The 12954-nt window shown below is 42.2% G+C and overlaps 1 protein-coding gene across 2 annotated transcripts in view; it reads left to right on the forward strand.

The window, feature by feature from the left end:
• Nucleotides 1–513: 513 nt before the first annotated feature.
• The window catches only part of Clpx (caseinolytic mitochondrial matrix peptidase chaperone subunit X), a 38320-nt gene continuing 25879 nt past the window's right edge, over nucleotides 514–12954 (forward strand). For both annotated transcript variants that reach the window (XM_052712408.1, XM_052712402.1), the window contains exons 1-3: nucleotides 514–797; nucleotides 8832–8992; nucleotides 10491–10608. In XM_052712408.1, coding sequence (XP_052568368.1) covers nucleotides 719–797; nucleotides 8832–8992; nucleotides 10491–10608 — 358 coding nt within the window. In that variant the 5' untranslated portion in view covers nucleotides 514–718. The remainder of the gene's footprint in view (nucleotides 798–8831; nucleotides 8993–10490; nucleotides 10609–12954) is intronic.

The following is a 12954-nucleotide window of genomic DNA, read 5'->3' on the forward strand; positions in this document are numbered from 1 at the left end:
GACATTTCCATTCAACAAGTAAGGAAACAAAAAATATAAAAGGAGCACAGAATGTAGAGTCCATGGGGGGAGAAACTTGTTGAAGTGTAAGCGCTTGTTGGTTACTGGCACTTTATTAATGTATTTATTATGTGCGATTAGGGCCTTTACCACCGAACTACATTCTCAGTCTTCGAATCACTTAAAAAAAAGCCCTCACCTTTTTCGCTTTTACTTTCCCTGCTTCTATGAAGGGTAGGGATAACTCCCGACATGCATCCTTTGGGACTGAAACTTCCCAAGATCAGAAAAAAGGCGCTTCCTGAGAAATTAAGCGATCGCAAAACTTTGGGCTCGCTGCTTGCCGTAGCGCGCTCATTGGTGCCCAGGTTACCGCCCCCATTCTCTAGCTTCACGTTAGTCTCCACGCATGCGCGGCGTGTGCTACGCCCCCTCCCGGGCCTAGGACGCAGGCGCGCGCACGCTCCCCGGCTGGGGTAGGTGGGGGATGGGGGAGAACAGGAGGGAGGGGAGGAGGGAAGGTGTCTACTCTGGTGAGTAGACGGCAGTGGGACACTCCGATCGGCCGGGCCTGGCTGCCTGGTGGCGAAAACGCTGCGCCAGCATAGAGCCGGCGGAAGGGAGCGGAGCCAGTCGCCGCAGCCCTCGAGCGGCACAGTCGGGCCGCTGAGCCCCTGAGATCCGCAGGGTGCGAAGCCCCGGCCTAGGCCCCGCGGAGATGTCCAGCTGTGGCGCTTGTACCTGCGGCGCTGCGGCCGCCCGGCTGCTCACCACCTCGCTCACCTCCGCGCAGAGAGGTAACGAAATAGTCCCGCGCTGGAGCCCGTTCTGGGCTCCCGGGAAGTGGACCGGTGAGGACCCTGGGGAGGAGGGCATGAGGACTGCGAGGCGCTGCGAGCCTCTGAAGTCGCTGGCGGTCTGGTTTTGAAGAAAACTCCGTGTGCTGTCGCCCGCCGGTGTGCTCTCCAGGCCTCCGGAGTTTGTGGCTGGAATGGGGCCATCTCGCCTCAACTCTGGGAGAGGGGCCGAGTGCTGCACTCGGTCGTTAAAAAGTGACAATCGCTCAGCCCTATTCGGGCCTGCCACTTTTTGCGGGCCTCCGGGTACCCGGTTGTCCGGCTAGCCGCCTGGACTCAGGCAGCGCAACACTCGGGTGTCACTGTCATTGTGCGGTCGGCGACGCTAGAACATAAACACGGGTCTCACGGGGCTTCCAGATATTTGGAAAACTTCGGGGTTCTAGGAAAGTGGCTGGGGAGATGGGAAACGACTACTGGAATTCTTCAAATACTCACACACAGCAACAGTCGCTCTTGGGCTCCCCCCAGTTTGACAGCTGGAATCTGTCCCCAAGAGTGGCTCTTGTTTACTTTGCCTCTCTATCATCAGGGCCTGTGACAGAGTGCACACCTGCCAAGAGATTCCGGGAAAGAAACCCGTTTTTCTTTTCCTCAAATCTATGCATATCAGACTGAGGCTAGGTCCTGTTAGACTTTGTGATCTTACAGACGTCTTTTCATGACGACCCTTGGGTCAATAAGAGCTGTTTTCCTACGTTTTTTGGATTAACTATAAAATCTTCATTGCTTACTAAATGTATAATTGACAGTTTTATGAAACACATGAAATGGAGTTGTTAATGTGGGTGGGAGCCTGTTGTATGAAGTGACACGTAAGTGTAAGGTTTAGTCTTAAAAGATTGCCACACCTCAGCAAGTAGATGTCCCAATTCCAGAGGCTTGATTTGTAAACACTTGAAAGGAACTAATTTTAACCCGTTTATTTGGCATACGTTTGTTGAGGGCTTAAGGTATTACTGTTTGGTGCTAGGTAAAATTTTCGTGTTTGAATTTGGTCAAGTAGACAACAGCATTAACAAGGGTCATGTGTTCTGGACAGGAGGAAGTTCTTGATATGTCAGCAGGATATTGTGGTGAATACCTTTAATCCCAGCACTTGGGAGGCAGAGGCAAGCGGGTCTCTAGAACTTGGTAGGCCAGGCTGGCCTTGAACTCAGTTCTGTGTGCTGCCTCCAAGTGCTAGGATTAAAAAGCATGTGACACCGGGCCTGGCTGATTTTTATATGTTTAAATGGACTTGACATGTGGGCTGTAAAGATAGCTCAACAAATAAAGGCATTTGCTGTGAGTTCAACCCTGGGACCTACAAGGTAGAAAGAGAACAGTCCTGCAAATGGTCATGAGTGTACATACATACATATATACATACATGAATGATACAAATTTTAAATGTGCTTGACATAGATGAGGTCACTTTGTATTTTAAATATGTGCATTCAGAAGTACTTGATGCCCATTTAAAATGTCTCAGTGACAGTGTTGACCCTGAATTTAGGTGAAAGAATTGTAGAATTGCATATAACTTCAGTTTCTGACTTCTTTTAATCCAATCCTTGTAGAAAGGGTGTTCTTTCAGTGTGGTGGTGGCCCACGACTTTAATCCCAGTACTCAGGGACAGAGTCTGGAGGATCTCTGAGTTTGAGGCCAGCCTGCTCTGCAGAGTGAGTTCCATGACAGCCAGGGCTACACAGAGAAACCCTGTCTTGAATCATGCCCCCCTCCCCCCAAGACAAAGGGTATCACTTAATAAAAATGTCTGAGTGAAGAGGTCAAACATGTTGACCATAGTTTTCATGATTATATAGTGCACTTACCTTAATTTTTAGTCCTATTTCCCTCTTCCTTTCCTTCTGGTACTCAAATTATAATAGATTAAATAGGGCAAAGTTAATAATTGATGAAACATTTTCATTTTAGCAGTTTTGCTGGGTAGACCAGGCTGCCTTGAACTCATGATTTCTTCGTCTTGCCTCTGGAGTGCAAGAGTCATGGGCCTTCACAAGCAAGTCTGGTTTCTCAAAACTTTTTGTTTTGATTTTTTGTACTGAGGCTTGAATCCAGGGACTTGAGTATGCCAGGCAAGTGCATACTGTCTCTGGCCTTCAAAGCATTTAAGAGCTCTTTTTTTCTTGGCAAGCAGAATGGACTTACTAAAAACCCATCAAATGTTACAGAAATGATGTTATTTTTCCTTATTAAACAGTATTTAGAGCTCACGAAACAATAACTAGTGCATAAAATAAAAATCCCATCATAAATTAATAAATTCAGTCAGCAACCAGGTGTGGTGGTGCACGCCTTTAATCTAGCACTCAGGAGGCAGAGCTAGGCGGATCTCTGAGTTCCAGGCCAGCCTGGTCTACAGAGTGAGTTCCAGGACAGCCAAAGATACACAGAGAAACTCTGTGTTGGAAAAAATAAATGCAGTAAGCACTTGTTAAGTTGCAGATATATAAATTTTTTTTTTTTTTTGAGATAGGGTTTCTCTGTGTCTCTTTGGAGCCTTTCCTGGAACTCACTCTGTAGCCCAGGCTAGCCTCGAACTCACAGAGATCCGCCTGGCTCTGCCTTCCAAGTGCTGAAATTAAAGGTGTGTGCCACCACCACCCAGCTAAATTGCGGATATTTTTTGATATTTTTTGTTTTTCAATTTGTGCTAGAGGTTTGAGGCTAAACTTGTAAGAGAAGATTTAGCTTCATTTTCTACTTTACCAGTTATTACACAATTAAAATACTGTCACTAAAATCGGTAATCATTTTTCATCTTTTTGAGACTTTTTTGAGAGCACACTCTACTATTGCTTATTCATTCTTTCATGCTATTTAAAATGTATAGATTGGATTTTTTTTTAAAGCTGGATCATTTGTAAAGTTTTTAGGCTCCTTAGTTCAAAATAAAGTACAAGAATCTAAAGATGATCCCAGTAATTGGGAGGTGGAGGATCTGGGATTCAAGGCCAACCTCAGCTACCTAGAGTATTCACACCAGTCTGGGTTACATGAAACTCAGAAAACAGTGTTAGGTATGGTGTGGGCTCATGCCTGTATATAACCTTAGCACTTTGGAGGGCCCTCATGGTTTTTAAGCCATAGAAGAGAGTGGAATAGCATGGCTGTAGAATGAAAGCATGTCCTAAAAAGAAAAAGAAATCAAATATGTATTAAATGTATATGTTAAGAATAATATTTAAAAGCTGAATAAATTGAGTCTGGAGATAGAGCTCTGAAGAGTACTAACTGCTCTTCCAGAGGACCCAAGTTCAATTCCCAGCACCCACATGGTAGCTCACATTGTCTGTAACTCCAGTTCTAGGGACCCAGCACCCTCTGGCTTCCATAGGCACCAGGCACACATGTGTTGCATAGATTACATGTAGATAAAATACTCATACACATTTTAAAAAATTAAATACTGAGTTAATTACTTTCTTATGTCTTTGTTTTGAGACAAGGTTTCACTATGTAGCTAAGGATTTCCTGGAACTCACTGTGTCTGAGCTGTTGTCAAACTCGTGATCCTCCTGCATCAGCTTGAATCACAGGCATACACCACAATACTTGGCTTCTCATATGTATTTCTTTTTGTTTTAGCCATAGTGGGAAATTGAACCAGGCACCTTGCACATGCCAGGCAAGCATTCTACCACCAAGTTGTATGCTTGGCCCTTTAAGAATATTTTGTTTTGAGACAGGACTTCACCAAGATCTCTAGGCTAGTCTTGAATTCACCTTGTAACCCTGACAGGCCTTGAACTTGCCATCCTCCTGCCTCAACCTCCAAAGCAGCTGGGACTAAGATCTGTGCCACCAGGTCTAGCTTCCTCCTATTTCTTAAGAGCCTTAAAATGGACATTCCTATGCTATTATTTTAAAAGACAGCTGCTCTGAAACTCAAGGCTTTATCTGTAGGACAGATGTTCATAATGGTTTAACTGTTAACTGACTTTTATCATTGCTGCCAAACAGTGTTGCAAAATGTACAGGAATGTTTCCCTGGCTTTCAGGGGTTTTTCACCTGAAGTTCATAGGACCTTCAGGGGTCCATAGATGGGAATCAGGTTTTCTAATCCTTATTTCCACTAGTTTTTAACTGAAAAATAGCATTTCCTTTAATTGTCAAAGTAGGCAACAAATCATAGTTTTAGAAGTATCTATGAATTTGTCACCAGTCAGAATCATACATTTTCATACTACAATTTGAGTTGGCCCGGACCTAAAAAAGAGATCTTGCTTTTGGCCTCCCTCAAAACCACATTTCCTTAAAGAATTACGTTTTATTTATTTTTGTGTGTGGGGGGATGGGCCTGTACACATGTATCATGACACTGTGTTGTGGAGGACAATTGTGGGAATAGTTCTTTCCTTTCGCCATGTGGGTCCCAGGGATTGAACTCAGTTTGTTAGGCTAGTCACAAATGTCTTTACCTGCTGAGCCATCTCTCTGGCCCTGCTTTAGCCTTTTGGGTGCTATAATAAGTCTATGCCATCAAGCCTTATTTTTATCTTCTTTAGCTTAGTATGGTGAATTTTCTTTATGTATTTTATAGTATACATTCAAAAAATCTGAAATCTGTCCAAACATTTCACCAAAGTATGTAGGTTTTATGTTACAGAAAACCAGTTGAACCCCCTGATTAGTTTGCTGTAGTGCCTTATATTTTCTGTGATGGTTTTATGATTGGTGATTGGCCTCTTTGTTTAGTACAGTTGTTTTTGAAGTGCAGTCCCAAGGCAGTAGCATTGGCAGCAGCATCAACATCAACCTGGGACCTTGTTAGAAGGTCATTCTCGGGTCCTGCCTCCAACCTTATGCAGAACCAGGGAAGAGTGCCTGCACTGTGTTTTAATAAATCCACCAGGCAATACTGATGCACACCTGAGTTTGAGAACCACCTGTGTTATAGCTTGGCTTCTTGTTCATGGTCTTAGATTACAGCATGTTAAAATAGCACTATGGTACCATATGAAAAGTTTCAGTAAAGAAATCTTTACCTTCAGAAGTTTAAATGACACATGGATTATTTTTTCTGCTAGTGTTTTCTGTGTGATTGCATTGGTTTTTGTGTTTAGAAACACTGTATACTTAGACATGCAAATCCTTGATCATATGAAAATAAAATTTAAAGAATGAGTTCAGAATTTTACAAAGAATAAAATGAAGCCGGGCTGTGGTGGCACACGCCTTTAATCCCAGCACTTGGGAGGCAGGGCCAGGCGGATCCCTGTGAGTTCGAGGCCAGCCTGGTCTACAGAGTGAAATCCAGGACAGGCACCAAAACTACACAGAGAAACCCTGTCTCAGAAAAAAAAAAAAAAAAAAAGAATAAAATGAGAGAAAAAAATGTTTTCTTAAATTTAACTGCTAATCTCTCCTCTACCACTTTTATTGTTACTTAGTACCTCCTAACAGCACTTTGGTAAACTGTTAGCAAGCCACCTTAGTGATTCACTACAGTCTGTGGCTTATGTAAGGTTCTTTTTTTGTTTTGTTTTGTTTTTTGAGACGGTTTCTCTGTGTAGCTCTGGAGCCTGTCCTGGAACTCACTCTGTAGCCCAGGCTGACCTCACAGAGATCCGCCTGCCTCTGCCTCCCGAGTGCTGGGATTAAAGGCATGCACAGTGCGCCACCACCGCCCGGCTGTAAGGTTCTTAGTAGACCCACAGTACTGAAATAAAATAGAATTTTGTTTAATCAAAGGCAAGTCACCTTTTTGTTTGTGAAGGCAGAAGGAGAGCTGACTGCACACAGTTATCCTCTGGCCTCCACTGCACCCATACATGCCCTCATACATAGATACCCAGTAGTAATAAATTAAGAAAAAAAAGAACAAAAAGTCAGGCATGGTGGTGCACACCTTTAATCCCAGCAACCAGAAGGCATAGGCAGGGGAAATCTCCATGAGTCAAGTCAAGGTCAGTCTGGTCTATATATTGAGTTCCAGTTCAGTTAGGGCTACATATAGAGACCTTGTCTTTAGAAGGGGGAGAGAGAGAGAGAGAGAGAGAGAGAGAGAGAGAGAGAGAGAGAGAGAGAGAGAGAGAGAGAGAGAAGGAGAAGGAAAAGGTAAAAGAAACAACAACAACAACACGAAGAGCAATATAATGTCCATCAAGAGAGGAATACAAATAATACTTTAATCCCAGCACTCTGGAGGCAGAGGCAGGCAAATCTCTCTGAGTTTGAGGCCAGCCTGGTCTACAAAGTGAGTTCTAGGACAGCCAAGGCCACACAGAAAAACTTTGTCTCCCAGGGAAAAAAAAGAAATAGAATCTTGAGTCCAGGCTGGCTTCAAACTCAATATGTAGCTGAGTATGACCTTGGACTAATCCTCTTGCACTAAGTACTAGGATTACAAGCCTACACTACCATTCTATCCTTGTTTTATTATTTTTTTTTTAAAGACAGCGTCTCATCCCATAGCCCAGGATAGGCTCCAGCTAGGAATTCTCCTGCCTCTGTTTCCTGAGTGCTAAAATTACAAGCTAGAATTACAGGCATGTGCCACTTTGCCCGATTTGGGGTATGTGTGTGCGTGCATGCGTGTGTACATGTGTGTGATGTGTTTCTTTGAGGAAGGTTTTAAAGTAGCTCAAGCTGGCCAGGCGGTGGTGGCGCACGCCTTTAATCCCAGCACTGGGGAGGCAGAGCCAGGCGGATCTCTGGGAGTTCGAGGCCAGCCTGGGCTACCAAGTGAGTTCCAGGAAAGGCGCAAAGCTACACAGAGAAACCCTGTCTCGAAAAACCAAAAAAAAAAAAAAAAAAAAAAAAAAAAGTAGCTCAAGCTGGCCTTGAACTTACTATATGTCAGAGATGGATTAAAAGTATATACTGAATTCTCTGCTTGTCTTCACTATTTTAAAATGTATAATTCAGTAGTATTAAATACATATTAAATATTTTAAAGTTATTGTTATTTACTTGTATCTATGATGTGTGCTTGTGGGTTTATATGGCATGGCACATCTGTGGAGGCCAGAGGACATCGTTGTAGAGTCAGTTTTCTTCCTTCATCTTTATGGGGGTTCCAGGAATCAAACTCCATTCTTCAAGCTTGCACATCAAATACCTTTACCCGCTGAGCCATTTTGCCAGCTGTACATTTATAGTGTTCATCCATTACCACCATCCATGATTTTGTAAAACTGAAACTCATGTAAGTTTTAAAACAAGTGATAACTGCCCCCGGTAACCAAAGAGGCAAGAGTTGTTAAATGCTTATTCTCAAGGGTAGAAATAGTACACAAAAAGTGCAAATATAGCATATAAAGGCCTTTTTCAAAAACGTACAGGTAAAACAAGTGTTAAATGTCTGTCATATTTCAAAAGAGCCTACATGATCTTGCTCACTTTTTTTTTTTCCTTCGAGACAGGGTTTCTCTGTGTAACAATCCTGGCTGTCCTGGAACTCATTTTGTAGACCAGGCTGGCCTCAAATGCAGAGATCCGCCTGCCTCTGCCTCCCAATGCTGGGATTAAAGGCGTGCACCACCACCGCTCACCTGATCTTGCTCACTTTTAAATGATTGATCTGAAAACAATGTATCTTGCTGGAATCATTCAGAGTCCTGGCTTGTTTGTGAAAAGGCTTTGACTCTGACAGTGTTACTTTTTTTTCTCCCTTGGTGTGTAGCTTTGCTGTCAAAGTTAGCATTTTTCAACCCTCTTTTGTTCAATTTTTACTTGCCAGGACTTTAAGACTTACTTTTATGTTATGTGTGTAAGTGTTTTACTTGCACGTATGTATGTGTGCTATATATGTGTCTGGTGCCTGCGGAGGACAGAAGAGGTCATTGGAACTCCTGGAAATGGAGTTACAGGTGGTTGTAAGCCTCCGTGTAGGTGTTGGGAATCAAACCTAGGTCCTCTGGAAGCGGAGGCACTGAGAGCATTCTCTCCAGTTCCTACTGGGAATTTATTGAGACATACCAGTGTTTGGTGTGGAAAACTAATAGATTTCTTCTCCCTCCAGGTATTTCTTGTGGGCGCATTCACGTGCCCATTTTAGGAAGACTGGGGACCGTGGACACTCAGATTCTGCGCAGAGTTCCTCTCAGAACCTTTTCAGAAACACCAGCGTACTTTGCCTCAAAAGATGGGGCAAACAAAGACGGCTCTGGAGATGGAAATAAGGTTATTTTTGTTATTTTGTCTTTATTGCCATCTATACATTTCCTATCTTTAAAGAGCTAAATATAACAATAGTGTGGTATGTTAGCTTAAATGTGTTCTGTAGGAAATATGAATTATGTAAAACAACCTGAACTATAAATTGCATAAAAGTTTGATTTGATCTTATCTTGTATTTGTTAGTTGTGGTTTTTTGAGGCAGTGTTTATATGATTTAGGCTATTCTGCAACTCGCTGTGTAACCCAGGCAGGCCTGGAATGGCATCATTCCAAGTCAGCTTCCTAGGTGGTCACCCCGCCCAGCTTGTTCAGTGCTTACTTTGTGCTATACAATACTTGTGTAAGTAAAGTTCTAACACCCCAAAGCAGTAAGTGTCATTAAATAACCACATAGTAGGACTGAGTGAGGAGTAGCCATTTCCTGCTTTCTTACACAACTCTAACTTATGCCGGTCTAACCTTCACTTTATGGGCTTTACGGAGAGATGGCTCAGTGGTTAGAGGGCTGAGCTTCAGTTCCACCACCCAGCGGCAGCTCACAACTGTCTAACTCTGGTCTCGGGATCTGATGCCCTCTTCTGGCCTCCACAGGCACTGCACACATGTTGTGTGCAGACATACACAGGCAAAAACCCCATATATTTACATAAAATTACATACATTTACATAAAATGTAAAGATGAAAAAACAGGCCTCAGTTTGTCCTCTATCTAAAATCTTAGACTTCTCCATTTGCTGTCCAGCTGTACTGTAACTAGCAAGTGGATGATTAGTGGTTTACTGAGGTTATGTTACTATTTTTCAATGTGTGAATTTAACTATCCCTGAACTATTATATATGTAGATAAAGTTCTAGGCATTTTCATTTCCATACATAATCCTGGCAATGACTCTGTATTAGGTAAAATTTTTCCATTTTAAATGAGATTTGTGAAAGTTACTTAGAATAGTTAAGGTTTGATCGTAGTGATGACTTGGGAGTAGGTAAAATGGTTGTTTTAAATGAGATGGAAAAGTTCTTTATCAGAATAACCAGTCTGGTGGCTTGTGCCTATAATCTCAGTGCTCAGTAGGTTGGGGCTAGAGAATCGCCATTATATTTCAGGCCAGCCTGAGCTACAGAGCCCAAAAAGGAATGTTAAAAGTTTCTTCCTGTCATGATAACTCTTGATTGGTTTCATCAAAGAGAATTACTTTACATAGAATAACATTTCTTTCCTTGTACTTACAGAGTCTTTGAAAGAAAGCTATTTAATATTCATGTTAATATAGATTCTATTTTTAAAAGATGGTTTTCAAATAACTACATGTGCTAAACTGGAGCTGATTGGATTTTTATGGTAGATCTTTTGACACCAGTGGCAGTAGATACAAACTACTATTACTGAATCCAGCCTGGAAATTACAAGATTAATGCAAATTACTGTTTATTGTTAAGCTACTTCTAAAGTGGTATCTGATGCCAATGACTGACTGTCTTTCTCTCTTCTGTGAACTTTAGAAATCAGTGAGTGAAGGAAGCAGTAAGAAGTCAGGCTCTGGGAATTCTGGGAAAGGAGGAAACCAGCTTCGCTGTCCAAAATGTGGCGACTTGTGCACACACGTAGAGACCTTTGTGTGTAAGTATTTGAATTTTCTTTCCTTCCCTTTTTCTGTAACCAGTTGAATGTATAGAAATGAGAAACCAGAATTATCTTCATGACCTTTAGTGATTCTCCGAGTGTTCTAAAAACACTGAACATCCCTAGGATGGCACTGTAAGAGATAAAATATTCACTTGTTTAATTTGCTTCACAATGTTCATTTCAGATTTGGATTTTGTGAGTTTTTCATGTGTGTATTCATTGGGTTTTAGAAAAACCAAAACTTGCTGCTGTGGGATGGTCTGTATGGCAAATGTGTTGCTGATTAGTCAATAAATAAAACACTGATTGGCCATTGGCTAGGCAAGAAGTATAGGCGGGACAAGGAGGAGAATAAAGCTGGGAAGTGGAAGGCTGAGTCAGAGAGACACTGCCAGCCACCATGATGACAAGCAGCATGTGAAGATGCCGGTAAGCCATGAGCCATGTGGCAAGGTATAGATTAATGGAAATGGATTAATTTAAGCTGTTAGAACAGTTAGCAAGAAGCCTGCCTCGGCCACACAGTTTGTAACCAATATAAGTCTCTGTGTTTACTTGGTTGGGTCTGAGCGGCTGTGGGACTGGTGGGTGACAGAGATTTGTCCTGACTGTGGGCCAGGCAGGAAAACTCTAGCTACAACTTGCCCCCCCCCACCAAAAAAAAAGAAAAAGAAAAACCAAAACTTATTTATACTATATTGCTACATTCTTCAAATACTTAATAAGTATCTCATATGCTGGGAAGATCAGTCATTCATGTGTTAAAATAATTTCTTCTCTGGGTACTGATGTACCGGAAGAGATAATCCCTCAATTTTAGGCAATGTTTGATTACTAATGATTCGGACACTAAAAGAAGAAATCAATTGTCCTACTTCTGGTAGTGCCCTGAACTATAAGAGCAAAGTGCATTATATCTAGTGACTCATTGCCTACACGCTTCAGCTAATTACAGTCAAGGGAAAATTACACTGTATCACATGTTAGCCTTCCTATGTGTCATTGTCAAAGGTTTCTTTCCTTGTTTTTCTTCTCCCTCTCCTTCCCCCTTCCTTCATTCTTCTCTTTTCTTCTCTTTCCTTCTTTCCTCATGTTTTGAGACCATCTTGCTGTTTAGCTACTTGAACTCCACGCTCTCATCATCCTCCAAAGTATAGGATTACAGTCACGCCTCACTGTACATTTTAGCTCTAATAGCAATACTTTAAGTTGCATTTTCATATTTACCATAATATTAATTTAGTATCATGTGAAAGAATACTACACATGGCTTTTTTTTTTTTTTTTTTTTTTTTTTTGGTTTTTCAAGACAGGGTTTCTCTGTGTAGTTTTGGTGCCTGTACTGGGTCTCTGTAGACCAGGCTGGCCTTGAACTCACAGAGATATGCCTGGCTCTGCCCCAGGGGATCAAAGGCGTGCGCCACCACTGCCTGGCCTACATGGCGTATTTTTATAGTTTTGGGAAGACTTGGTTTTTTTTTCTTTTCTTTTCTTTTTTTTTTTTTTTTCCCGGAGCTGAGGACTGAACCCAGGGCCTTGCACTTGCTAGGCAAGCGCTCTACCACTGAGCTAAATCCCCAACCCCCCAAGACTTGTTTTCTTTTGAGACAGAGTCTCTACATAGCTCTGGCTGTCCTGGAACTCACTCTATAGACCTGGCTGTCCTCAGGCTTGAGATCATCCTGCCTCTGCCTCCTGAGTGCTAGGATTAAAGGTGTGCGCCACCACACCCCGCTGCTTATATAATAATTTTAAAGTAGCTCTACTGAACAGTTTGAATATAAAGATATTCTTAACGGATCTAACTGGTAAAAGAGAAAGAATCAATCTGAATAAAGTTTAATTTGGATCATAATATAGACTGAAAGTGGTGGAAGTGAATGATGAAATTTTCTTGACACATTTGACACACACACACAGTAAGGTTCTAGAGTCTGGCAAATGTCGTCTTTCGCTTTGTAAGAGCACTGCCCTGGGGACTCACTGTGTTTCTAATCTGTGTTCGCTTTGTAAGAGCACTGCCCTGGGGACTCACTGTGTTTCTAATCTGTGTTCGCTTTGTAAGAGCACTGCCCTGGGGACTCACTGTGTGGTTCTAATCTGTGTTCGCTTTGTAAGAGCACTGCCCTGGGGACTCACTGTGTGGTTCTAGTTTGTGTTTTGCTGATGACCTATAATGTCTAGTATCTTCCTATGTTTTTGGCCATTTGTGGGTGTTCTTTGGCTAGGTGAATGACTATTTGAAGACTGTTCATTTTTAAATAAGGTTGTCTCTATTGTTGAAGAGCTTTGTATGTATTCTAGGTACTCGACCCATTTCCAGATACTTGCTTCACAGTT

This window comes from Peromyscus californicus, unplaced genomic scaffold (assembly GCF_007827085.1).
Source record: "Peromyscus californicus insignis strain IS unplaced genomic scaffold, ASM782708v3 Scaffold_11__1_contigs__length_118956290, whole genome shotgun sequence".
NCBI lineage: Eukaryota > Metazoa > Chordata > Mammalia > Rodentia > Cricetidae > Peromyscus > Peromyscus californicus.